The sequence below is a fragment of the Staurois parvus genome, unplaced genomic scaffold (assembly GCF_062004578.1).
Source record: "Staurois parvus isolate SC_StPar_1 unplaced genomic scaffold, SC_StPar_1.0 ptg000287l, whole genome shotgun sequence".
NCBI lineage: Eukaryota > Metazoa > Chordata > Amphibia > Anura > Ranidae > Staurois > Staurois parvus.
In genome coordinates this window covers 10779396-10806183 of record NW_028318083.1, presented here as the reverse complement: position 1 = coordinate 10806183, position 26788 = coordinate 10779396, and the positions used below count along the sequence as shown (strand labels likewise).

The window sequence follows — 26788 nt, the reverse complement described above, 5'->3', positions numbered from 1 at the left end:
GTCTGGACGGGAACTTGGCTCAGTCTCTGAGCGAGCCAGCCGCTCCCTCCCCCTCCACAGCCCAGTGCTCCAGTGAGCACGGAGGAGGGTGTTAGAGCAGACAGTGGTGACAGTCACTGGTCTCTACTTTGAGCAGCAGGGAGAACTGAGCAATCAGCATTGTCTGATCACTCACTTCTCAGCCTAATATCTGGTGAAGGACTGATGCTGTATCCACCTAGCCACTTGCCTTCCAGAGGATTTACCCCCCTTCCTGACCAGGTAATTTTTTGCAATACAGCGCTGCATTAATTTAACCGACAATTGCATGGTCATGCAACTCCGTACATAAATGAAATTTGTGTAATTTTTTCCCCACAAATAGAGCTTTCTTGTGGTGGTATTTGATCACCTCTGTGTTTTTTTATTTTTTGCGCTACAGAAAACAGAAAAAGACCGACAATTTTGAAAAAAAAAAAAACACAAACTATTTTTGACTTTTTGCTATAAAACATCTCCAATAAAAAAAAATTTTCAAAAATCAAATGTCTTCATAATTTAGGCCCAAATGTATTCTGCTACATGTCTGCTAGAAAAAAAAAATCCCAATATGTGTAAATTAATTGGTTTACGTGAAAGTTATAGCGTCTACAAAATGGCGGTATATACACTGGAGTTTATTTATTTTTTTATACTAGTAATGGTTGCGAACAGCAACTTCTAGCGGGACTGTGGCAGGCATTCTGACACTGGGTGGGAACTGACTAACTGCCACTGACATCCCCAGTAACACTAATAGAGTGATCAGTTCTAATAAAAAAAAAAAAAAAAACACACACACACTGGGCAGGAAAGGGGTTAACATCTGGGGTAAACAAAGGGTTAACTGTGTGCTGTGTTTTACTAGGGAGACGTGCTGTTTTGCATCTCTCTGCTGTGCAGGCATTCTGCAGCGGGCATTCTGACACTGGGGGGAACTGACTTGGTGTAACTGACATCCCCAGTGATACCGATACAGTGATTAGTGCTAAAAAAAAGCACCAACACTGTACTAATGGCACTGGGCAGGAAGGGGTTAACATGAGGGGCGATCAAAGGGTTAACTGTGCTGGGAGTGTTTTACTAGGGGGCTGTGTCAGTATGCTTCACTGTAAGCACACTGCTTTGGATGGCTGTACTGTGCACAGCCATCCAAAGCAGTGTGCCTGAGCTGACAAATAGGAGAACTGTTAGTGAATAAAACAGTTCTCCTCCCCATTGGAGATTGTCGAAAATAACCGGGCGCCGCTGAGTAATCACCGGCATCCGGTGATTGGCAGCCGCGGCTGCAAATGGCAGCGCAGGTAGGGGCAAGCGCCCCCTACCCGGAAATGCAAAATCACGTATATATGCGCACGTGATTTTGCGCACCCGTGCCGCCCTGTTTTGGTAAATACCTGAAAAAAATAAAATTGTGTCTGTGTCTAAATATATATGGACCTAACTAAGTACCTGAAGTAAATCAAAGAAAATGTTGGTGTTGCCTAAACCATTGAAAAGAACATTGGAACACATACCTTTGCTTTTCCATCTCAGCCTCTGAAAAAATGGAATCTGCGCCTCCACCGTTACAAACCATCCCACCAACATCCTCATCAACGTCATCCTCATCAAAGTCAGAGGTGTTCAGGAAATCAAAGCTTTCTAAAGCACTCTCAACAGTTAGACTTATACTGGAAGACCTGCTTCGGTTTACAGATGGCTTGCACTGCAAAGGCAGAAGGGACCAATGAAGACCAGACATACTTGTCACATACAAAATATGAGAGAGGAACACATTGCAATAAGACATACCTGATAATTGGGATTCTGGATCTCCTAATATTTTGGGTTGCTTTCTACAATGGCTAAACCAGAACTCGTAATATAAATATATCTGTCTATCTCAATCAGTGTTCATTACAGCAAACCTATAGACATTGTGCCACTCACCAGCTTTTTCTGCTATCTTGCAGTAATAAACGAACGGAAAGGAAAATTAGTAGCGAACTACGAAGCTGAACTCCTTTTGGAAGCCAATCATTGATATCATATGGCCCCTGTCAAAAGGAAGATTCTGGTTTTGGCAGAGATATCGTTTGGGAACCTGTCTGCAAATCCAACTGCTGGAGGTAATGGGGGGGAAAAAAAAAAAAAAAAAAAAAAAAAAAAAAGTATTTTATGATCCCTCTTGTAAAACGTACGCATGAGAATGGCTGGTGGAGTGTACTATGACTTAAGAGAAATGTGTTGATAGAACATGGACACCACCATTTCTAGTTAAATGTTATTTCCCAGGATGCAAGATGATTTAATGGCATCAATACTTTCGAAGGCAAAGACATATGCAGATTAGGAGTTTTGGCTTTGCTTTGACTTGCTGTACATGCTTGGTCCAGATCAGAGACTGAAGTCAAAGACCAAGTATAATTTAATACTTAAAGTCTCAAGCTGTATAAGAGCATTCTTTTGAAAAAGTTTTTAAATTATGTGGAGACATTCTGGAATGTTTCAGCCTTAATTATTAAATGGAACCTAAATAGGAGAGGTCCTTCCTTCATAGACAACCCATGCCAGAGGAGTAAGAATGAGTTGGGAGAGCTGAAAGCCTCTGCACTCTCTGCAGCTTAAAGTGCCATGTGCTTTGACAAGATTTTCATTAAAAAGGGACCCAGAATAAAACACCAGTTTATACTATTTTCTTTATTTCGGTGTTTCATCTGCTATCTCTGACAGGTTCCCCTTCTTGACCTTTATTATCATTCTTCCCCTCTGCAGCTGTCTTGTCAGACCTGATGGAGCTTGCAAACCTCTCCAATAAATGCAAGAACTTTGCCTTATGTCTTATGGCTTCAGTTCAGTTGCAAGCTGAAAAAAAAAAGAAAAAAAAAAAAAAGGAAGTGTAACATTTTTGCAAACTTCGTTCTGATCCACTAACAGACATTGCAATGTGCTGCAGCATGTAAAATGACAACTTACAAGAAATCCCTGCAATGCATTGTCACATTGTGCTTCAGAGCAAGTCCACATAGCAAACCAGCATGTGCACAAATTAAAAAGAGAAGTATTTTTCCCCCCATCTATACTTACCTAGGTGGATGCAGCATCTGTCCTCCGCCGGGGGGGGGGGAGGACTCAGCAATCACATGACCACTGATTGTGGAGTTCTCCCCTACATGGAATAAAAATATATTTGAAATATATTTTAAAAATATTCTTCCCAAATATATTGAATATGGCCAAAATTGTAGCATTTCAAATATATGGCAATATATTTCAATAAATAAATAAAATAAATTAAATGAAATTTATATATCATCTTTTCCACACAAATAGAGCTTTCGTTTGGTGGTATTTGATCACCACTGTTTTTTTTTTCAATAATATAAATGAAAAAAGACCAAAATATTTTGGAAAAAAAAAAGTTTTACTTTCGGCTAAAAGAACATATCCAATACAAAATATTGATTAGTTTGTGTTAAAGTTAAAGCGTCTAAAAACTATGGTATACTGTATGTACTGGAATTTGTGTTTTTTTTTTATACAAGTAATGAAGGTCACCTGCGACTTACAGTGGGACTGTGATCGTGTGGCAGACTAACTGACACTGGGTGGGAACTGACTATCACCACCAGTGACACTACTACAGTGATCAGTGAAAATACTATACACTGTCACAGTACCAATGGCACTGGCTGGGAAGGGGCTAACAGCTCAGGGTAATCAAGGGGTTAAGTGTGTGCCTAACAAGTGTTAATGTGTGTATTATGTGCTGTGCAGGGAGAAGAAACAAGGAGATAATTCCCTCTGTACAGAACCCTGTGTTTGTCAACACAAGGCTCTGGGCTGTGATTGGACACAGTTGATCAGCAGGTCCTGGCAATGAATCATTGACCGGGACCTGCTGACACAAACCCGCTGTGTCTAAATCACAGGAGTTGGCGGGAGTGCAGGGGCACACGTGAACCCAGAAGGCGGTAACACGTACGTCGCTATGCCTGTAGGAGCTTCCCATCCGCAGTACAATGCGGGAGGGCTGTTCTAAAGTGGATAATCACTTCAGGAATAAGAATACAATGTTCAGCAACAACACATTTGCAAATCTGTATGTAATTTGCATTTCTGACCATGTAAAAGACTCTCTTCTCAAAAAAAATATTGAGCAAGAAAAGAAATATTGATCATTACAGTTTCCCTTTATATGCAGTAACCCATAGCAAACAGAGTACATCTTGCACTGGTCTTACTTTATCTGAGTGAACTTCGATTGTTTACTATGGGCTACAACACAGAAGAATGAACGTTTAAGAATGAGAACTCGTTTGAATATGGCCATATGTAACAAAAAAACAAAAATAAGATGATGATGTTCACATGATTAAACCATGCAGTAATAGCACTGGGAACATTCTGAAAAACGTAGAAAAAGAATGAAAACATGTTAAAGTGGTTTTAAATTCTATAGGGTTTTAAGCTTAATGCATTATCTGCACGTTTCTTGCTGTAGGAACACACACAGAAGAGGAGGACTGGCCAGCACCAGTGGGGGACCCCAGAAGAAGAGGTTAGGGACCGCTCTGTGTAATACCATTGCACAGATCAGGTAAGTGTAAACCTCCTATTTTGATTAATAAAAATAAAGGTTTACAATCACTTTTAGGAGTAAGGTTTTCCTTGGAAATGCTGAGGCCTGTGTCACAGCAAATTAAAATTCAAAGCAGACGTGCCATTGTAGTTTAGGTTTAAACATCAAATACAAAGTGAATGCTAAAAATTATCTATATGCTCATGGACCTCATATTCTGCTTTTTTTTGTATAACAAAGTACAAGCATCCATATCTACCAAATGTTACCTCTTTTGCAGTCTTGTAGTGAAAATGTTGATTTCTTTAATGAAAGTCAATAGCATTTTCTAAACCATAAAGATTGTTTCCATTGTGTAATACAGAACTTAAATAAAAATGCATTCTTCAGGGCTAAGGCCAAGTTTGTGGAGATCTGCTGACCCGGGTGGGAGATGGGAACCTGGCTCGCAGACCGATTGAATTTAGAGCTGCAAACAAAATTCTTCACACCACTTCCATCACCCCCTCTCCGACATACTCACCCCCCCACCCCAAACACTCTCCTAATCTCTGTATATACCATCTATTGCTACCTCCATTTTTACCCTACTCTGAAACCCCTCTGAGGTTACGTTAGTTGGCCAAGGGACTACACAGGATTGGCCTCTACTTGCCTACAGAGCAAAACCCTGGTGTGGAAACACCACCAGTATTAAACACTCCAGACATATCTCCCTGGTTCTCATTGGAAACAACTAAATGTGAGGTCTACAGAGACCTACAGTCATGGCCAAAAATATCAGCACCCCTGCATTTCTGTGAGATAATGCACCACTTCACCCCAAGAAAATTGTTGCAATTACAAAATGTTTGGGCATTCTCATGTTTATTTCTTTTGTTTGTATTGCAGTGACACAAAAAAAAGTGGAGAAACACAAAGCAAAATCTGACACAATCCACACAAAACTCCAAAAATGTACTGGACAAAATTATTTTCACCCTCAATTTAATATTTGGTAGCACACCCCTTGTAAAAAATAATAAATCATTCACTTCCTGTAACCATCAATGAGTTTCTTACACCTCTCAACTGGCATTGTGGACCACTCTTCTTTCACCAACTGCTCCAGGTCTCTCGGATTGGAAGAGTTCCTTTTCCCTCAACTGTTGTTTTGAGATCTCTCTACAGGTGCTCTATGGGACTGAGATCTGGACTCATTGCTGGCCAGTTCAGTACTCTCCAGCATTTTGTCTTAAACCATTTCTGGGTGTTTTTTGATATGTGCTTTGGGTCATTGTCCTGGTGTGAGACCCATGACCCCTGATAGAGACCAAACTTTTTGACAGTGGGCCCTACATTGCACCCTAGAATTCTTTGGTAGTCTTCAGATTTCATAATGCTATGCACACAGTCAAGAAAGCCAGTGCCTGAAGCAGCAAAGCAACCTTAAAACATCAGTGAACCTCCACCATGTTTGACTGTATGGACTGTACTTCTTTAAAGGCCTCATTTCTTTTTCTGAAAGCAGTAGAATGATGAACTTTACCAAAAAACTGTAAATTTTGTTTAGTCATGGCATTTTCTCCCAAAAGGATTTTGGCTTCCTCATCTACATTTTGGCAAACTCTAATCTGGCTTTTTTTTATGTCTCTCAGCAGTGGGGTCCTCCAGGGTTTCCTACCATAGAGTTCCTTTTCATTCAGATAGTGATGTATAGTGCAAGCCGATACAGTTGGACCCTGTGCCTGAAGGTCAACTTGAATTTGTGAAGTTGATATCCACCATTCGAACAATCCTTCATTGCTAGCTGATCAATTTTTCTCTTTCACCCACGTCCAGGGATATTTGCTACAGGGCCATGGGCTGTAAACTTCTTTACAATGTTGCACAGTGGACACAGGAGCATTAAGAGATCTGGAGATGGTTTTGTAACCTTGAGTTTGACCATACTTTTCCACAATTTTTGTTCTCAAGTCCTCAAGACAATTCTTTGCTGCTCTTTCTCTTCTCCATGCTCCATGTGGCACACAGAGACACACACAACAGAGACCTGTTACCTGATACAGGTGAGCTTAATTACAAATTACAGGGGTATAACAATCTTGGAATGCAATTATTTCTTACAATTTTGAGAAGATGCCAATCATTTTGTCCAGTCCATTTGTATTTCCAATACAAAAAAAAGAAATAAACATGAGAATGCCTAAACATTTGTAATTGCAACAATTTTATGAACAAAGTGGTGCATTATCTGACATAAATGCAGGGGTGCCAATATTTTTGGCCATGATTGTACAAATTATTAAATGCGAAGCCTACAGACATGAATTGGAACCATCACATGATTCCATTTGCTAAAGTGTCTTTATTATGTACAGCATCCCCTTTTTATTTTCTAATAATCATTCTGTAGATAAAAAAAAAAGGTTTTACTGGAATAACAATGGCCATTCTATATGTAAGCAATAGGTAGCAGAAGTTCTAACTAATAATGCAGAAAAAGACAAAAAACTAAAAACAAAGCTCAATTAACAGAGTATAACAAAGCAGGAATAACATGCAGTAACCCATAGCAACCAGATAATATCTTTAAATAGTTTAGACCAGTTAGGGAGAAGTTTGCTAATTGATTGCATTTTCACACTGCTGCGCTGCTTATACTCATCTTCTATTTGCCTGCTGGAGCAAACTAGTACTTCTAGATATGGAGTAAACATGAGACCCTCGTCCCTTCCACTCACGATGCAGCACTTATTCCTGAGTAGCCAATGGCCAGGACAAAGTATTATCATGTGGGGCAGGATTAGAGTCCTTAGTCCTGTGTAAGTTCTGATCTACATGAAGTTTACACAGCGCTCTTTAAACTTCTCTCTCGTTTGTGAACAGAGTGGTGTTGAAGTAAAAAGCAGAGGAGTATATGCAGCAACTTGTGGCAACAAATAACCAAACTTGTTGTTCCACCTTGTATGCAAAACACAGGTTCACCTTAATATCCAAAACAGCCTTGTTAGTGATTCAGTACTGTAATAACAAATGTCATTAGAAACATATGTTGTGAATGTTAGTATATTTTTACAAGAGCATAGGTTAATGCAGCCACCGATTAAATACCCCACAAAACACAAAATAAAATAGGCATGCAGAAAGTTTTAAAAATGATTGAAACAAGGAAGGGGACATGCATAAAAACATTTTTATTGGAGTGAAACATATAAAACATCAACCTGATGAAATAAACAAAAATTGTCACATTAAATAAAGGTGTAGGCCATGTTGTACATATAACACTTTGACAAGAAAATCATGCTTTGTGACATTTGATGGGATAAAAAGTGTTTAAATTCTGCACATTTAGAAAAAGGCATATTTCTGTGAAATTATAAATAAAAATGCTTCAAATTATCTAAAAACTAACTCCTCTTCCCTAAGTAAATTTAGTGAATGTGCTAAATGATGTGTTTCATCAAAAACAACAAATGTGGAGAGATTAATTTTTGGTATTTTGGTGTTGGTACAATGACTTTATGTAATTATCCATAGTAACTCAGCTATCCCACTAGCTTCATAGTCTATAGTCTTGTTTGTGTACACACAGGCTACTTAGAGTCTCTAAAACCAAATCAAACCCTAAAAATGAAACAAAATATCGTTCACAAGAGTGGCACTGCTGCAAAATTCAATAGATTGTTAAAAAATCCTACTTTGTGGAGATGACTATAAAAGAACTGGATCTCCACCTTCTTATCACAAGATGTCTATGTGGTCCAGATGCATCTTAGGAGGTTGATGTCATTAGGCTTCTCCCCCTTTAAAGGGTCAAGTCCCCTCAAAGCTGATATTTCTTGATACACACTAATAAACAGTTAAACCAACTGACAATTTCTTCCATTTCTTGTTATCAGATGGTCTGGGGAATCCATTTCTTTAATAGTTACCTTCACCATGGCAGTTCAATCTATTGCATGTTGCCTGTGATCCAGTACCACTTACAGTACAAGAGTGCACAAAGTTTCTGTTTAGACGTTAGGTTTGCTTTCACATTTAAAACTATACTAAATGTTTCAAAAGCCAACAAGGCTACAGAAAAATTGCTAAAAGCAATGACAATGTCCACAGCATAATATAAATACTTTGGCTTTGTAGGTAACCAGGTTGGGTGCTTTAACTGCATTATGAATAGGCAACACTTTCACACATCATCCAAATACACCCTCATTCTTTCATATCAATGTGCACCCAAAGAAAAATTAAAGACAGAGTGATGCTTTGCATTCACTTACTTTTAAAACATCTTCTAGGTGTGTAATTTCCTGGTACAACTCTTGGTACTCCTCAGACTGGTCCTTACAAGGTTCAAGAGTCAGGAGCAGTCCCTGAAAAGATTCCTCCAAACTTCCATCCAAAAAGGATCTATTGGCTTCAGATTCACAACACGTGGAGCATTCAGCCTGGAGTCTCTCTGGGACGGCAGGTATTTCAGTTGATGTAAGCCTTTTTACCAGCTGTTTAGTAATATTCCCTTCACAAGTGTCCAACTCCACAGGCTTAAGCTCAGAAGACTCATCAGAATCTTGCAAAATTGACACAGAAACATTTGAATCAATAAATATACTATTGTCTACTTTGAGAGGAGGGCTTTGGCAAGCAGAGAATTCAAATTTATCTCCTAAGGTTTCCTCACTTTCAGTAATATTCTCTGCATGGGACTGAGAGTCTTGAGATTGACCACTTGAGTCTGCAGAAGACCTGGCACTTAAATTGTCCTTCACAGGTCCCTCTGATGACGGTTCATGGAGGTTATGTTCTGGTGGGGTTACTGTGATTTCTGGATTGGAGTAACCCAACGAGGAAGAGGGAGTAGATCTAGGTGGAGTAATATCGCCATTGGGCAAGTCGTCAAAACTTAAAGAGAGTGCCCTCTTTTCAATAGATTCTACTCCACTATCAAAGACGTCATCCTGCAAATTTGACTGGAAACCAAAAATATACAGTTAAAATAAATAAGGTCTCAATCATTTTGTGTTGCATAACCACAGCCATAATTAAACATAGAAGTTATTATTCTTAAAATAAAAATTGCAACAGAACTACTATGAATTTATGTATACATATTTTTACTAGTTCCAGAAATTATAAAATACTCTAAACCATAGAAAGACAAATGTTTTAAATTGCTCAAAATTAAGTTATCAGGTACCTCAACGAAGGATATAGTTAAAAAAATGTTAATATCAATTCATTTTACAAATACATTTAAGCTACTGAGCCAAAATAGAGTGGATCAAAAAATCTGGAAACAGTAAACTTTTCAACACAGAAAACATTCAAATTTGAACACAGAAATGGGATATGAAAGAAAAAAATAGTCAAAGCTATTTACTGTGATAACACTGTATCAGCAGAAATCACACTTAAGAGGAACATGACAGCATTTAAATACCTTTGAAACAATAATACCATTTTTGACAAACAGGACATTGGGAGACATGACAGTGATCCATCAGCTATCTTGCTTTAAAGTTGTGCAGGTGCTAGCAGCCCAGTGCAGTGCATTAAACATAGAACTTTTGACACCAAAAATAAAATGTAAATTTCACTGTAAGCATGCAATGTCCTCAGGTTTCACCTCTTGATATAATTTATCTTAACACTTAAATGTACCATTAACCCTATACTTAAGCTTAAAGTACACCTGTGCCTGCCTATATATAGAAAATTAATAAAAAGGGCTTTAAAACAAGTTATCCTTGCTATTTTTTGCTGCATGTAATTTGTTCCCAAAAATTTCAGGCTGAAAAGGATTCTGGTGCAATTGGAATTAATAGGAAAAAATATGAAGACTTCAGAACTTTTGCTGTGAACTTGATTGTTGGCACAGTCTCTATAGACATCAGAAGTCATAAGATTGTGCTCGTTTAAAATCGGTAAATTCTTTAGTGTGCATAGTACGGGCACTGGTTCATTTTAGTCAAATCTAACCTGTCACCTAGCCCCCAACTCAAAAATGTTTGAATTTGTTATTTTCTTTTCCAGAAACCCTGGTCCCCAGGACAAAAGGAAAGGGTAAATTTCCTAGCTGGAAAACAGAAAGCAGTAATTTTGTTTAAGTGCAGGAATAAGATCTTTTGCTATTTGAGTTCAATAATACTGAACCCAAAATGGATTTGTCAAGTCCCACTGGTTTTGGTTAGCAAGCCCTCAAAAGTCAAGGAACCCCAAAGGGTGTCCTAGATGGAGTCTGAAAGTAGAGAATATAATAAACGTGTCAAACCAATGCCCAATTTCGATATCAAACACTTAGAATTGATGAAATTTTTCCAGGTTGGATGCTTCAATAGCTGGTATTATCAATGTATATCACCATTAAGGAATAACAAGCTACACTGGAAGAAATCCAAATAGGAATCTTTATTTTAGCCAGATGGCTGTCCTTTCCAAATATCATTGAACAGGAGTTAAATAACTTTTTTTTTTTTTTTTTTTTTAAATATCCTTATCCTGGTTAGCGGTGTAATTTGAGCATCATGCACCCAGTGACAAAAAGAAAAATGTGACCATATTCTTTTTGGTAGAAGGTAATTCTAATAAAGCGTTTACATGCTTACAACAGTTGATTATTTAAAAATAAAGTAGGCTAAATGCGAAAGCGAAAATTAATTACGGCGTTAAAACTACCTCTGATACCCTAAAATAATGAAACAGTCCTGCAGGGTCATGAGTCTGATTTTGTCCTTGCCTATATAATAACTCTTGTTTATGGAAAAAAAAAAAACACATTGGAATCCAATCAGATTCATGTGTTCAGGCTCCAACTATCATTCTTCACTTCAGTCTTAAATTTAGTTTGTTTTTATGGGGAAGCAATTGTTATTTCAAACACTTTGATAAATGAATCTTTGATAAATTAATCTTGACCATCTGCTCAAGGATATACCAAGACATTTTTGGCCTTATTGATAAAAAAAAACAAAACAAAAAACTAGCATCCATAAAGCATGACATTACCAGTAAAATGAGTAAAGGATGAAATGCATGCATGGAAAGTCAACCAAAACTCAGAGAAGAACACAAAGATCTGCCTGATTGTAACTCACATAGCGCTCTCTGCCTGATCTAGGCCTCAGCCTGAGAGAGGGCAGGTCACTAAAAGAGCGACTGCGTCGGAGCTTGTCAAAGAAAGTCTCCTGCAGCGCATCCATAATTGACATTCGCAGCCTGTCTTGTGGTGGGTTCAGCCATTTCTTCAGTGGGTTGAAAGCAAATGGAACGTTAGTAAACAAACAATGTAACTATGTTTCTATAACAGCTTTTCCAAAATAAAGTATGGCAAATCTACATATCAAAAATCCTCAATTTTTTCTTAAACCATTGGTAGAATCAAGGAAAACTGCACCTCTAGAACCCTTCAAGCGATCCCCTCAGATGCTGGAATCAAGTGCTGGCTTGGAGTTAATCACTGCTCAGTATAATCAAAAAGAAAAACCACACAGTGACAGTGTCTTCATAGGCAAATCTTTCATCAGCCAACAAGCTTCAGCACATGGTCCACCGGTCTGACATGTTTCACCCAGTGGGCTTAATCCTCTATGGGCACTGGTGACAATTGATGACCTCATCAGTGTGTGGCTTTTCCATGATTTTAAAGGAGTACACCAAGTATTCAAATGTTGGTGATAGATAGAAACTGATGTCCTAATAGTCTAGGTTACATCTAAGAGAAGGTAGCAAACCATTTGGCTCAATGTCTTGCATTGCCTCTACCAACTTGAAGCAGAACATTTTGATTATCCTGTGCCCTTCTGAGTTCTTTAGCAAAATTCTATTCAGAGGTTTAGCTTTTATTGGTCTCTAGCTTAAAAAAGAAACACTACAGCAAAGGAGGTCAGCCCAGTGGGTAACATAACATGCTTAAAGTGGACTTTGCAGTAAAATGTAAGGTCTGCTCACTAGCCCCCCTGTATTACTTCTCATGTACTTGTAAAGAAAAAAAAAAAAAAGTATACACACACATACATATAAAAAAGGATACAGGTAGGTAGATGAGCGCTAGTACAGACAGTAATATAAGCAGCTGGCATAAAAGGTCAATCTCCATCTTTTACTGATCTGCATTCCTTTTTACCAGATGCGAGTGCTTTCTGTGAATATCATTAACCACTTAAATAAACATACTGCGCTATCTAGCACTTCTCTTTCTGGCTCATTTGTTCATGAGCTATTAAGGTGGATTCCGGTAGTACACACTTTGGGTACATACACACTTGGCGCGGAGTTATCCTGGAAATCCGGAGAGTAGCAGTGGATGATCAGCTGATGTGCTAACATATGCCAGATGATCCCCGAGGTTACCCCCAGGATGATGATGACCAGGAGTGGTCTATGTTACTGAACCGCGCTTTAAATTGCAAGTGCAATATATTCTAATTTCTACACCCATTTAAAGCACGGAGTGTCACCTACTTGATATACTGGACATTTGTTGTCACTCACGCACCATACACGTCATACCTAGACGCGACTAGCACTAATACTGCTGCACAGCGCGTTTATTATCACCATCATTTTATATGACTGTGCACTTTTTGGATTTATCCACATTTTTACGCAGGTTGCCACTACTGCACCTTATGCGTCATACCTAGAAGCTATTTATATTTCCATCTTAGCGCCCATTTTAGCGCATTTTATTGTTTTATGTTCTTATCTATTGCTTTATCAGTCTTATGTCATTGTAGAGCGCTGTGTATATATATATACATATATATATATACACACATATATATATATATATATACACACACACACATATATATATATATATATATATATATATATACATACACACACACACACACACACACATACATACATACATACACACACACACATATATATATATACACACACACACACACACATATATATACACACACACACATATATATACACACACACACACACACACACATATATATACATACACACACACACATATACACACACACAATTCTTTTGGGAGATTTGGATTGCTCGGCATTCCACAAAATCTTTAATTTGTTTTTCTTTACATTTAATTATTATTGTGAAATTATTTTAACAAGGGGAGGGGGCCCAGACCTAATAAGTGGACCTTACATTTTACGACAAGGCCTCTTTTAATACAATACATTTGCTGCAGTGCAAGCTAAAGTTTTTAGCAACATCCCATTGCACATTGTAGCTGCTACAGTTCGGTAGCACACAAATGCTGGCCATATATGTGGTAGTTTTCAGACAAGTAAAACACTTTCAACCCTCTTTGAAATCACACAAATGACCAAGCGGATCAAGACAACCTACTTCCAACAGCTAGAACTGTTGGCAGTAGGTTGCTTTGATCCATTTGCTTGCTTTTCCAACCAAAAGCGGGTTGAAATTGCTTGAAAATTGCCATATTACCAGCATTAGGATGTCTAAACATGGCAAATTCCAGTCTATTTCAAACACTTGTTATCCACTGGGAATAGCACATGTGATTGCATATAACCGCAAGGAACTAGGCAATTTATCACCCTTAGGTTCAACCTACAAGAATTTGGTCAATTGTGAAGTCCAGGCAATAATCAGACTGCTTTAAAATGGTCCACCAGAAGATTGAATTAAGAATGTAAAGAAACTACGGCCATTTCATAGAAAGCAATCTTGACTATTGCAGTTTCGATCAGATCTCTCTGCTTTGCAATTTTGCCAAAAAATTTAATGGAAATTTTGGTCACTAACAAATTGCCAAGCACATGGCAAGCCATAGACTGGACTTCTAATACAGTAAACAGAACGGAACTTTCATAGATACAAACAAGAACTCTAGAGTTTTTGATAATGACGTAACTTACAAAGAAGGAATGGTCTTTAAATGTAGGGGTCTCTGGTGTGCCCTGGCTGTATATGGAGACTCTTCGCTGGATAGCAGATGCTTTGTTTACATTTCCTGTAGACGGTGTCAGGTCTTCTGTATCGAATGGACTGGAAGAAAAAAAAAAAAAAAAAGTTTTCCCTGGAGTTCAAATGTTTTACCTTTCCATGTTTTCTTCTATTATTCAATTAGCATTACCAATCAAACTCACTGATAGAATACAACTAATCCTAATTTTATTTTTGTTAAACAGAAGGAATATTTCTTGAGACATTATGCTGATGTACATGTGAACTACAGTGGAAATACAAACAGGTTCAATCACAAATCAGAGCAGACTAGAATGATACAAAGATTGTACACAGCATACAGTCAAATGCAGATCATGCAGAGATTGCAAAGAACATATTTCAGCCTAAGGCTAAATGTCCAGGGGTATTAGCCATCATCTTTTTATTCCAACCTCCCAGAGGAAAAAAAAAGAAAAAAGGAGGACAATGGGGGAAGGGGAAAGAGAAAAGAAAGGAGGGGGTCTTGGACAGGGATAGGGAATAGAGCAGGAGGGAAGGGAGGGAAGATGGGAGCAAAGATGGAAAACACAAGAGTGGGGTGCAAAGGCAAGGCGAGACCTACAGCTATAAACTCTGAAGGGGTAACAGGAGTCAGAAGGAAAGAGTCAAAAAAAGAGAGGTGATCTCCAGTCAGAGTGAGGTTCCCAGCTTCCACCCAAGATGACGGTATTTTAATCAAACTTCTTGGGGCATTTACATTCCATATAGGTCAATTTGTACATGGGTTGGGTGTCAATCATGAATCTCCATGCATAGACTGTTGGGGGTTCTGGCAACTTCCACTTAGACAAAATAGTTTTCCTTGCATAGTATGCAACATAAAAAAAAATAAACAAACAATTTAGTGTGGGTGTTAGTGGGCAAATTATCAGTTACACCAAGTAGTAGTATCAGGGGATCCACTGCATTGTGACTCTGTTAATCACATTAATGTCAGCAACCACTGCCCACCAAAAAGTTTGGAGAAGTGAACAGGACCAAACCATATGTATAAAATTCCCTACCTCTCGACTACACTTAGGGCAGGTATCATTATTGGTACGGTAGATGGCTGACAGTCTCTGGGGCATGTAATATACCCCATGAAGAAATTTTAATTGGACAAATCTTTAGCCAAAATCATAAAAAGGGATATATTGTTGGAGACATCTAACATCTTCATCAGTTAGTATTTGTATATCTCTCTGCCAGCTTCATAAGTTTGTCTTGTGCTAGAAGTATCTTTACAAGTAAGTCTAAAATACATGGACGATAGGGTTCTATCTATATTTCGGGCCATGAGAAGTTTGGGTAACGGGTTATGGAAACTGTGCATGAATAGCATGTCTAAGCAGTAGGTACATGAAGTACATCCAGAGAGGAAGCTGAAATTGACGTTTCATCTCGATAGGGATGAAGACATCCTCCAGGCATAACATGATGCCATACTGGGCCCAAACCTGCGGGCCTGGTACAGACTGCAAATGAGGCAATGATAAATTGCCCCATAAAAAGGAAAGAACTCCTATATTTATATTAGTAGAACCTCCTCAACAGGCAAAATCTCCAACACTTTTTGTAGCTTTAACAGTGGTTGGAAGGCCTTTTCGCCTAATCCTATGCAGAAAACTGTTTCAGTTCACATACATTTTGGGATGTCTTTGCATTTCAGAGCACTTTTCTGAAAGGTTTCACCCCTTACATGACCAGGGCAATTTTGCTATATGGCACTGCACTACTTTATCTGGCAATTGCATGGTCATGCATCACTGTACCCAAAATTAAATGTATAGAATTTTTTCCCACACAAATATAGCTCTCTCTTGGTGCTATTTTTTGATCATATAAATGAAAAAAAGACTACAAGCTAAAAAAAAAATAAAAAATAAAAAAAATTTTACTTTCTGAAAAAAAAACAAAAAACATATCCAGCAGAAAAAATGAAACATTTTTTAAAAATAAAATTTAGGCCAAAATGTTATCTGCTACATGTTAAGAAAAAAAATCCCAGTCGTTGTGTATTGATTTGTCTATAAACTATGGTGTGTGTGTGTGTGTGTATATATATATATATATATATATACATACATACATACATACATACATACATACATACATACATACATATACACACACACACATTCTGGAATTTTTTTTTTTTTTATACTAGTAATAGTGGTGATCAGCTACTTTTAGTTGGACTGTGACAGTGCGACGGGCGATCTGACACTAGGTGGGAAATGACTCACTGACATCATCAGTGACATTAATACAGTGATAATACCATACATGGTCACTGTACTTATGACAGTGGCTGGGAAGGGGTTAACATTTATTATTATTATAAAGAAGTTATATAGCGCCAACAGTTTGCTCAGCGCTTTACAATATAAAATGGAGACAATACAGCAACTAAATAGTTCAATACAAGAGGGTTAGGAGGGCCCTGCTCCTTGGAGCTTTTAACCTAAGAGGGGCAATCAAAGGGTTAGCTGTGCCTAACAATGTGTAATATGTACTGCCCTTACCAAGAGAGGACTGCTTTTTCTTCCTGCTTTGCAGGGAGAAAAAAAAAACAAACAAAAAAACAAAACAGCCACATCGTTGCTCTGTGTAGTAAGCACACATTCGCTAAGCCGATCAGCAGGTCCTGGCCATAAACCATTGGCCGAGACCTGCTGATCGATTTGTGCTGTACCAAATGACCGCACGAATGGGGGTGGCGGGTGCACGTGCTCCCTACCTGTTAATGCTGGATCACGTACATGATCTAGCGCAGAGCGGCCACCCTGCCGCAGTAAAAATACATGAGGCAGTCCACAAGTGGTTAATAGAGCTGAATTTATCTCCCTAATTCGATACAGGCTACCTATAAGTTCCATAGAACTACTATGGAAACTATTTCCCATAAGCGGGCAGGTAGGTGTGCAGCCTTATGGTTGGAAAAAACATACTACTTAAAAGAGAAGTAGAGCTTTTTCCCCCCTTATTTATACTTGCCTAGGTGGATTCAGTATCAGTCTGATGCTGCATCTGTCTCCAGTCAGCTCTAAGTGTGAGAACTCACTGATCACATGACCGATGAGTTCTCTCCGCTCTGAGCAGAGAGCGGTGACCATCAGTCACCGCTGTCTGCTCTGCCCCCCAGCGCTCACTGGAGCCCTGGGCCGTGGAGGGGGAAGGAACAGCTGGCTCAGGCTCTCAGTGCTTCACTAAGAGGCTGAACCAGGTGCCGCTCAAGACTCTGGGGTGGATCCTGACTTTAAAGTTGGGATATTTCCCCAGCCTGGACTGGCTGAGTGACATCAGCTGAAAATGGGTCACAGGAGTGCAGCACGAAGTACCCAAAAGATCTCTCCTTAACACCAAAAGAGAACCTCATCCTAATCATAAAGCATGGTGCAAGGAAGGGCTGGTTTACTGGTTTACGACCTTTACAGCTCATTATCACGAATGAACCAACAAATTGCAATGTTCACTTGGATAACTCTGAAGCCCGTCAGGACTTTGCCATAAAAATTAAAAAAAATTGGGTCTTGCAATCTGATTATGATCCTAAATACAGAAGCCGATCCTCAGAGGAGCTCAGAAGAAAAGCCCTTTTAAATTGGTTAAACCTGCGTTAACCGCTCATAAATGCTCAATTTCTTCAACATTTTGTAAGGTGGATTTTTAAATATATTTGCAGATTCTTTTCTGAATTTTTCACCCTCAGGGTTCTTAGGTGCCAAAGCAACAGGTTTACTTTAATGCTGCCCCCCACTGAATATACTAAGCCTCCTGTTACTCCCCGGCTGCCCAATTTACCTGCAGGTATGTTGGAAATAAGCCCAATGTAAGCTCTTCCATGTCATTTATAACAAAAAAAACAACAATCTGCTGCCCTATGATTCCTGCTTTCCAACAAACATCCCAGCCTAGTGCATTGTTCCCAAAGTAGAACTAAAAGGCAAATTATTATTTTTTTTAGTTTTGGATCAAGTGGAGAGGGATTAGAACTTGTCGGGGTTTTCTTGCTGTCTGCACCCTCATTAGGGAGATTCATCCTCTCTTTTGTTATGATTTATCATTATAATCAAATGTGAAAGTAAAAGAAAGTCCCAAATTTTTGATTGACACCAGAACAAGAATATAAAGGGATATCTTCCAATGGGGACACCCTGGAATTCTCTAATTTTGGATGGATTTCCTCTCACTTACTACTTTGGCTATGAGACAGGAAGTGCAGGGATATCTCCCTAATGGGAGATTGAAGAAGAAGAAAAAAAAAAAAAATGATAGCGCACCAAAACTGTGGAACACAGTAGAACTTTATGGAAAAGGACAGCTAACCCGCCCCAAACCTGCGGATACACTGCACTGCACATGCGGTGTGGGAAAACCACTTTAAAGTGGTTATAATCCCTTACCCATACCCAGTGAAGGGTATGGGTAAGGGTCAGCATCAGGCGATACACAAAGGTGAAACAAACCCTCCTATGTTATACCTGTTTATCTGCACCTCTCTTCTCTACAGTCTTACAAAACATACATTTTACACAGCATCTTTGAACTCTGAAAAGCAGGGGGTGAAGATCTGAAGTCTCACACTGCACAGCTCAGTGAGTAGAGCTGAGCCCTGCTTGGTGGGAAGGGACACCTCTCCTACTTACAGTACACAGGAACATGCACAGCCATGACTGTCAATCACAGGCTGTGTGCTGGAACTCTTGCCCCATCATCTCTTGGAGTTGGGAAAAGCTGTCAAAAGTGACTCATGCAGACAAAGGAATGAGGAAGCAGAGAGAAACCACACTCAATGCTTTGGATAGAGACACGTACAAAAAATAGAAAGATGTGGTTTGTTCAAATTTCGTGTCTCAGGTTTACAACCACAGGGAAACTAAGCTAAGTATATATCCCCATCACTATTTCTGTTTAAAAGAAAACTTCTGCATCATCCATTTTTATCCCACATGTCATAATTGCTTTGCCATCAACAATATATGTAACATATGGATAGTTGCACGTTGTGAAGAATCTAACAAAAAAAGAAAAAACGATATGACAAGATTACAGAGGTTAAGGAAGCCAGGGCCTTAACTAATCACTTTCAGACTAATTGAAGTATTTGCTATAGGCAAATTGTTTTCTACCTGGGGCAATCCGTGGCCAACTAGGAACGAATGACAAATTACCTGGGTCAGTGTTACTTACCACCATGTCACTTCTAGGTTAAGTTTTATTGTACCAAGATCATTTATGTCAACAGCGACAGCTTGGGGACGTGCAGCAAACAAATCCTTCGTTTCACAAGTAACACTTCCCACCAGCATATGAGTGGCTATTCCTTTAAGCTCTGTCACCTAAGAGAACAAATACATCTATAAAAACAGTTCTGCTATAAACACACAAATCCGCAAGATTTTGTACCAACTGGCAGACCGATACCTTTATTGATATTAAACTGTTAATCAGCGGAAGAAAAAACATTTCTTCTCCATCCCAACTCTGTTTGCCATTAACCTCAATTTTGCCTTTTAGTTTCCACCTCTGACGCCCATATCTCATGAATATCTGAAAACAACAGGAGAGGTTTTTACAATTAACATGCAACTGTAGAATGAATGACTGATCTGAAAAAGAATGAAACAAATGCAATTAAAGAGCTATAGCTTGAATTTATAGGGATGTTTTGGAAGGCAAAAAAAAAATAATCATTTTGGAATATTCGCAAAACAGATAAAGATTTCATGTCTCTGTCCCACGTAAGAACATGTTCAGCATTATCGCATTAGCGCTGTTATTTATTGTATTTGCACAGACATACATGTTTCTCATGTCACTGAAATGCCAGATTCTCTTTTTACACCTATTTCATGGAAAATAACCTATATAAAACAAATGGTAATACAGAAGATAGAGCCTTTACAAATTATGAGCAAATGCTCCAAATGGGTCTTCATATTTATATATAAACAGTACTAACAATTACAGCGCAAAAAACTAAATTTAAATAACAAGCAAGCGTACACTTAAGGAGTTTTTTGTAGACTTCAGGTTACCAGTATAAAGCATGTGTCTCTCTCTACTGGAGATTAGAGGAAAAAACAACTAGAGCATCTTTTTGCACTGAACAGCTAAAGCCACAAAAACTTGGAGTGAAGTCAGGGTAAGGCAAGTTTCTCTTAACCAACACAAATAACTGTAGTCTCTCCATCTCTAGGATGGACTTGAACCCTAGAAGTCCTACAATGCAGACTAGGGACACTTAACAGTTTAGAAATTGTTGATCAATATGCCGCTTATACCACCTACTGAGCAGAGGTAAGCATGGAATGCTTGGTGTCCAGAGGATAAAAGAATACGTATAAGGAGAATGAGAAGACCTTCCATGGGCTTGCTTTTTCAGATTAAGGCAAATATAACCATTACAAGATTTTTGAATGTTCCTGTGGGATGGTTTTTATATCTGTAGCCACATGAAGACCAGAGTAGACCCTCCATTTTCAGGATATCTATGGTCAGTTTCCCCTGTTTACAGAAACATCAGAAAACAACCAGGTTCCAAGTGCAAATAATGTGGAACAAAAAACTCTTTGATATTTTTCTTGTATACCAGTGCATAAAAGTTAAAGTGATAAACCTAAAATGGAATTTACTGAGTGGCAAAACCAATTAAATGCTGAAAATGGCAACATATTGGATTTGATTAACATGGTATGAAACACAAAACCAAACATTTATTATGCTGTAGCTTACCAATTCTTACATGGCTGCATTGGTTTTCTTTCCTTTGTTTTCACCTGGTGATCCTGACAGTAAAGCCGGCCATACATGGATCAAAATTTGTTTAGTTCAGCAGGAACTGGACAAAGTTCAATCCATCTATGGGCAGGCGGGTAGTACTAAAGTTGATCTACCAGTCTGTTGGGGTTTTTTTTCCCCATACGATTACTGCCAGGGGCTATAGCCGCCAGCAGTGATCATTGTGGTTCAGATGGCAAGGATGCCGCCAGAATAAAATAATGCAGCAGAAGGCATTCCCCCATCAACACTGACTTTATGCAGTTTTTCCTTCCTTAAACCATGGTTTGAATGAAAGAAATTTGCTCAATCTATGGGCAACCTAAATCTGTTGTCTTTCAATAGAACAAGCTGTCCTGCAGATGTAGCAGTTACAGGGTCAAGACAAACCATTTACTGCTGACAGGGCTGCTTAAAATGATCAGCATTTATGTAAAGCCTTGATCACAAAAGGAAAAACTGTTTGCTGTTACTAATTATAGTGTTAGCTGGAGTTCAGCATCAATTTGTTACTGTATCTAAATTTGCTAGCACATCTAACACTTCCCTCCCCCCAGACTAACAATGCTGCTGTTTGCTGTGCCTCCTGTGCTCATGCATCCAGAGTGGAGTATATTAAATGTTTGGTTTTGGGTTTAATACAGCTTTAAAATAAAAACATAAATTATGCTCCTTATAGACAGCTAAAATAATTATTTTAAAATAAAATTATACAGGATTTAACTCCCAGTGCAAACATGTTCCCACCTCATATTGGTCTCCTGGACATAAACGGGCAAAGCCAGCTAGACCTGAAGATAACAAAATAATATGTTAATATTCAAAAAAAATGTGAGTCTGCAACCACAAAGAAAGGATAGATATTAATGTGCCTCAGATAACGTAAGCACTGGTGTAAACCTTCCTAGAAATCCTTCATCCCAAACATAAAAAAAAAATATTTTTCTCTGGTGAATGTCTTTAGTTTCCATGCAGGTGAATTATTACAGTAAAAAGATTACAGTACAGAGTAAGCACATTGTGATTGAAAAGGCTTTTGACCAACATAAAAACTGTTGAGACAATTTAGAAAATGAATGAAAATAATGTGTACTGCAAGGTTTTTGAAAGTTTCTGATACAACTATTGCCCTGGACGTTATGTATTAAAACTTAAGTTTTCTTTTAACCCAAGAGTATGTATCAATGCACATCTAAAATGTATTTAATCAAAGTAACATGAAGAGAAAAACATTAGATTAATTTACAAATGTAATATACGGTTATCTAAAGTGATGCCAACTATCACACTTGTGTAGGTAGGGAGCCTGTATATATTCGCATGTTCCCAAACCCCGGGCAAAACGCGCTGCTCTTTAGCAGACATGCGGGGGTGCCCCCATGTTTAGGGAAGCGTGACATGTTTTTGTATGTGTGAAACTGCATGTTGTCACAGCACTGTGAACGTGTGGTTTAAAAAAAAAAAAAAAAAGGTGCCTGCATTTCCCACAGGTACAGGAGCCTATTCAAATGGAGGAGATCAACTATGAGGAAAGATTAGAGGAACTGAATTTATTCTCTTTTGAGAAGGAGATTAAGGGGGGATATGATCAACATGTATAAATACATCAGTGGTTCATATAGGGAACTCGGTGTAGTTATTCACTTTGAGGTCATCACAGAGGACAAGGGGGCACTCTTTCCATGGTTGGAGATTAAATTTATTTTCCTCCAGATGTAAAGGTTTCTTCACAGTAAGAGCTGTGAGAATGTGGAATTGATTCCCTCAAGAGTTGGTTCTGGCCAGCTCAGTGGATTGCTTTAAAAAAGGCCTGGATTCTTAGATACACAGAATATTTACTAACATTTTTAGGTAAAGTTGATCCAGGGAATATCCGATTGGATCAGGAAGGAATTTTTTTTCCTTGCAGGAGCAAATTGGATCATGCTTAGCTGGGTTTTTGTGCCTTCCTCTGGATCAACTGTAGGTATAGGATTATAACTTTTTTTTTCCTTTATGGTTGAACTGGATTGACTTGTCTTTTTTCAGCCAGACTAACTATGGAACTATGTAAATGAATGGACTGCTATGCCCACACAAACACGTGCCACACAGCCTGCATAAGTGTGAACCTGGGCTAAACTGTGGTTTAAAAAAAAAAAAAAAAAAATCTATTCAAGTACATATTCTTAACTCAAAAAACATTGCCTTGTATTGCTCTCAGCCGATTTCCTGTGAGATGGTGGCTACATTTGTTCTTGATAGTCCTACTGTCATGTAGGAACATCGTCACCCTCTCTTGCTTGCTCCCAAGATGGACTAGGGACTAAGGCATTTGTACTGTGCATAGAGCAGTGCATATAAGGTGAGGGCAAAAAAGGAAAGGACATTACAAGGAGTTAGAAAAACACAGTTCGAAACGATTTCCTGAAAAATAGGGCCATTAAGTAGTGGATGTGTATAGATTATTTTTGGAGAAGAAGGATATGGTTTAGTGTTACTTTAATGACACACAAACACTAGGTGGCAGGAGTGACTCATAATGGTAAACTAAACAATACATAAAATCAACAAACACCAAACAAATCTCTTAACAAGAGATTTTTATTTTTTTTTCGCGTTACCATAAAAATCATTGTCAGATGAAAAATATATTGTATATTTTTGGAGGACTACACAATCATCACAATTAGGAATAAAAAGGATATAGAAATGAAATAAGGAAAGAATTATACACTGTACAACCAACCTCTACATTAGCTGATCCCCCTGTACCCAATTTGTTTTGGCATTGTCTGAGTACAGAATGTTTATTACCTTTCATTTTAATGTAAAATTCTCCCAATAGGCTTTCCATTTCAGCTTCAACAGTGCACATATTCTGGAAAAAAAAATAAAAATAAAAATGTATCTAAACAAACTGGGGTTCATAATTTGTAAGGGTGAAGAATTATGGTTCAACACCTAGTCATTCATTAAAGTGTCATTAAACCCACATCATAGAAAACTATCAATAAATGCTGTAAGTTACATGTTGTTCATAATCACTCACTTGCTTTGGGATTTGTTTTATGTATTCTGCAAAAAACCTGGTTGGATCCTGCTGTCCTCCATCTCCCCCTTCTGTCCATGTCCCCACTGCAGTTAAAGACTTTGCAGAGCAGTGTTGGCAGCTAGTGCACATGCTCAGTTTTCACTGTATTTTTTCTACCCTGAGCATTTCCTACCTGTCACCTCTGAGCAGTCCATATGACTAGAAAGTCTTACATGTGAACGTATACTCTGGTAAATGACAGCCCACTCCCTCCTCCTCCATGCCCACCACCCATCTAAACACAGGGGGGGGTAATATTACATCTTGCTTGGAGACTTCACTTGCCTGTTATTCTATGATACAGGCTGGAGGGGCATGTCACAGCCTGTGACTGGCAAAAATCTACCGACACCATGCCATTACCAAAAAATAATAAAGATTTAATTTAAAACATATATATTTGTGCGACAATTTATTGATATTTATTTTTACACTTTCTCAAAGGCATGTGCAGATCCAGATTGTAAGTGGGTTTTAAAACACTGATATTCAATAAGTATGCTAGGATGTAAGAGACCATTATATTAGATATTACACTGTACTAAATATATTTGCTACTGCTATGAAAATACACTATGCATTATCTTCACAATTTTTAGGAAAAGTGGCCTAGTGTCAAACAGAGGAAATTATCCGTCTTATAAAGAAACCTGTCATGGAAGAAGCATAAAAGGCTGGCATTGCTGTTCTTTCCTTCTAAAAACACTAGCTGGGCCTCTATTTAATTGGAAGCATTTGACCAAAAACAAACATGCAGCGTCCTCTGGCTTTTCTCTGAATTTCCTGATCTATTTATTTATTTCAGGTACTTCTATAGCGCCATCAATTTACAGCGCTTTACATATATATTGTACATTCACATCAGTCCCTAACCCTCAAGGGGTGTACAATCTAAGGTCTCTAACTCACATTCATACATACAAGGGCCAATTTAGACAGGAGACAATTAACCTACCAGCATGTCTTTGGAGTGTGGGAGGAAACCGGAGTACACAGGGAGAACATGAAAACTCCAGGCAGATGGTGACATGGTTGGGATTTGAACCTGTGACCTTAGTACTGCCAGGCAGACGTGCTAACCACTTAGCCACTGTGCAGACTTGCTTGGGGTCTCACAGATTATTGCCGTTAGAAGTAGCCAGGCAACTAGCATTTTAGGAGGTCAGCAATGGCAGCCCCCATATCTCTGTTAAAGACTCTTAGTACTTTGTGCAATGTAATGGAAACATAAACCTGATGTAGTACTAGCATTTGTGTGACGGCTACTATTTCAAGCCAGGAAAACAACAGATCATTTTGAGATATATAGTAACTTTACAAAAACGTGTATGAACTGGTATAGCTGTATTTAATCTGTAAGTAAGCCTGCAAGTAGTTCCAGCTTGGACTATAAAACATCACCATCAGCCAACTGCAAGAGGCACTCCTGTTATGAGCGCTTGACAGCAATATTATGCAGTCTCCACATCAAGGTGAATAAAGCACCCAGTGATGCTTTATTCACGATGGTGTGTTGCTTCTAACACTAACAATGCACAGAAAAAAAATGGCATACCTCAGTGTACTCTTTATAGCTTTTATTTATTTCACTCAAGCTCTCTCGTGCTGCCCTGCTTGAGGGGGATGCAGCAAATGCCTGCTTCATCTTACTTGCTCCCTCTCTTAGGCGTCTCTGGATGCAGTAGGCCTCATATAGCTCGTCAACCTTGGGAAGCAAAAAGCAAAAACATTTTTTAGTACATAAACGTGTATTTCACTACATTAAATGTACGTCATTGAATATTATGTAAAGCATAGCTTTGTAGGCCAGTTGGATACTTTGGAATCTAGTCCAGGTAAAGGCTTATCTAGTTTTTGAATTTCTATTTGGTTTTTGATTCTGCTGGTTAACCCCTTGGCGCCGGTGCCTCGCAGCCCTTTAAGGGTTCCAGAAGCCAGGAAGCGGGGCGGGGTTTTAGGGTCATGTGACCACCGTGATTCACGATCACATGATTGGGAAAGGTCCCGATTCAAATAAGAGATCAGGACCTTCCGTGAGCACCAAACGTGTGTGCTGGGAGCGCGCAGGGCGTGCACTCTCAGCACATATGTTTTTTTTAATAGAACGCAAATGTGCGGCCGCTCGGCGTCTGTTGATTGAGAGAGTGAAGTTCCACTTTAGGCTGGTTGTCCTTTGAAGTAGCTGAATGGCAGAAGAACTTATTGTCAGACTCAGACCTACCAAATGATTTGTAATTTTGGCCAGCTAAACTGCAATATATAATATTTGTGTTATAAACAAATGTAAGTTCCACTTTGAAGACAGAAAACCTTCTCTCAATTTGTAATAGAACAAGATGGTGGGGCCATGTCATTCATATGTTCATCGATTAGCAAACCAGCTCTTAAAGTGCCAGCTTTGACACAATGCTGGCCTTACAAAA

The 26788-nt window shown here is 38.6% G+C and overlaps 1 protein-coding gene across 4 annotated transcripts in view; it reads right to left on the bottom strand.

The window, feature by feature from the left end:
• The window catches only part of RIPOR2 (RHO family interacting cell polarization regulator 2), a 213311-nt gene that overhangs the window by 56260 nt on the left and 130263 nt on the right, over positions 1-26788 (bottom strand). For 3 of the 4 annotated variants that reach the window (XM_089682232.1, XM_089682234.1, XM_089682233.1), the window contains exons 7-15: positions 25921-26070; positions 24089-24152; positions 22040-22083; positions 19937-20062; positions 19703-19851; positions 14437-14566; positions 11659-11805; positions 8845-9534; positions 1536-1726 (exon numbers count right to left, since the gene is read on the bottom strand). In XM_089682232.1, coding sequence (XP_089538358.1) covers positions 1536-1726; positions 8845-9534; positions 11659-11805; positions 14437-14566; positions 19703-19851; positions 19937-20062; positions 22040-22083; positions 24089-24152; positions 25921-26070 — 1691 coding nt within the window. The remainder of the gene's footprint in view (positions 1-1535; positions 1727-8844; positions 9535-11658; positions 11806-14436; positions 14567-19702; positions 19852-19936; positions 20063-22039; positions 22084-24088; positions 24153-25920; positions 26071-26788) is intronic. The other variant, XM_089682235.1, reaches the window with a different exon arrangement.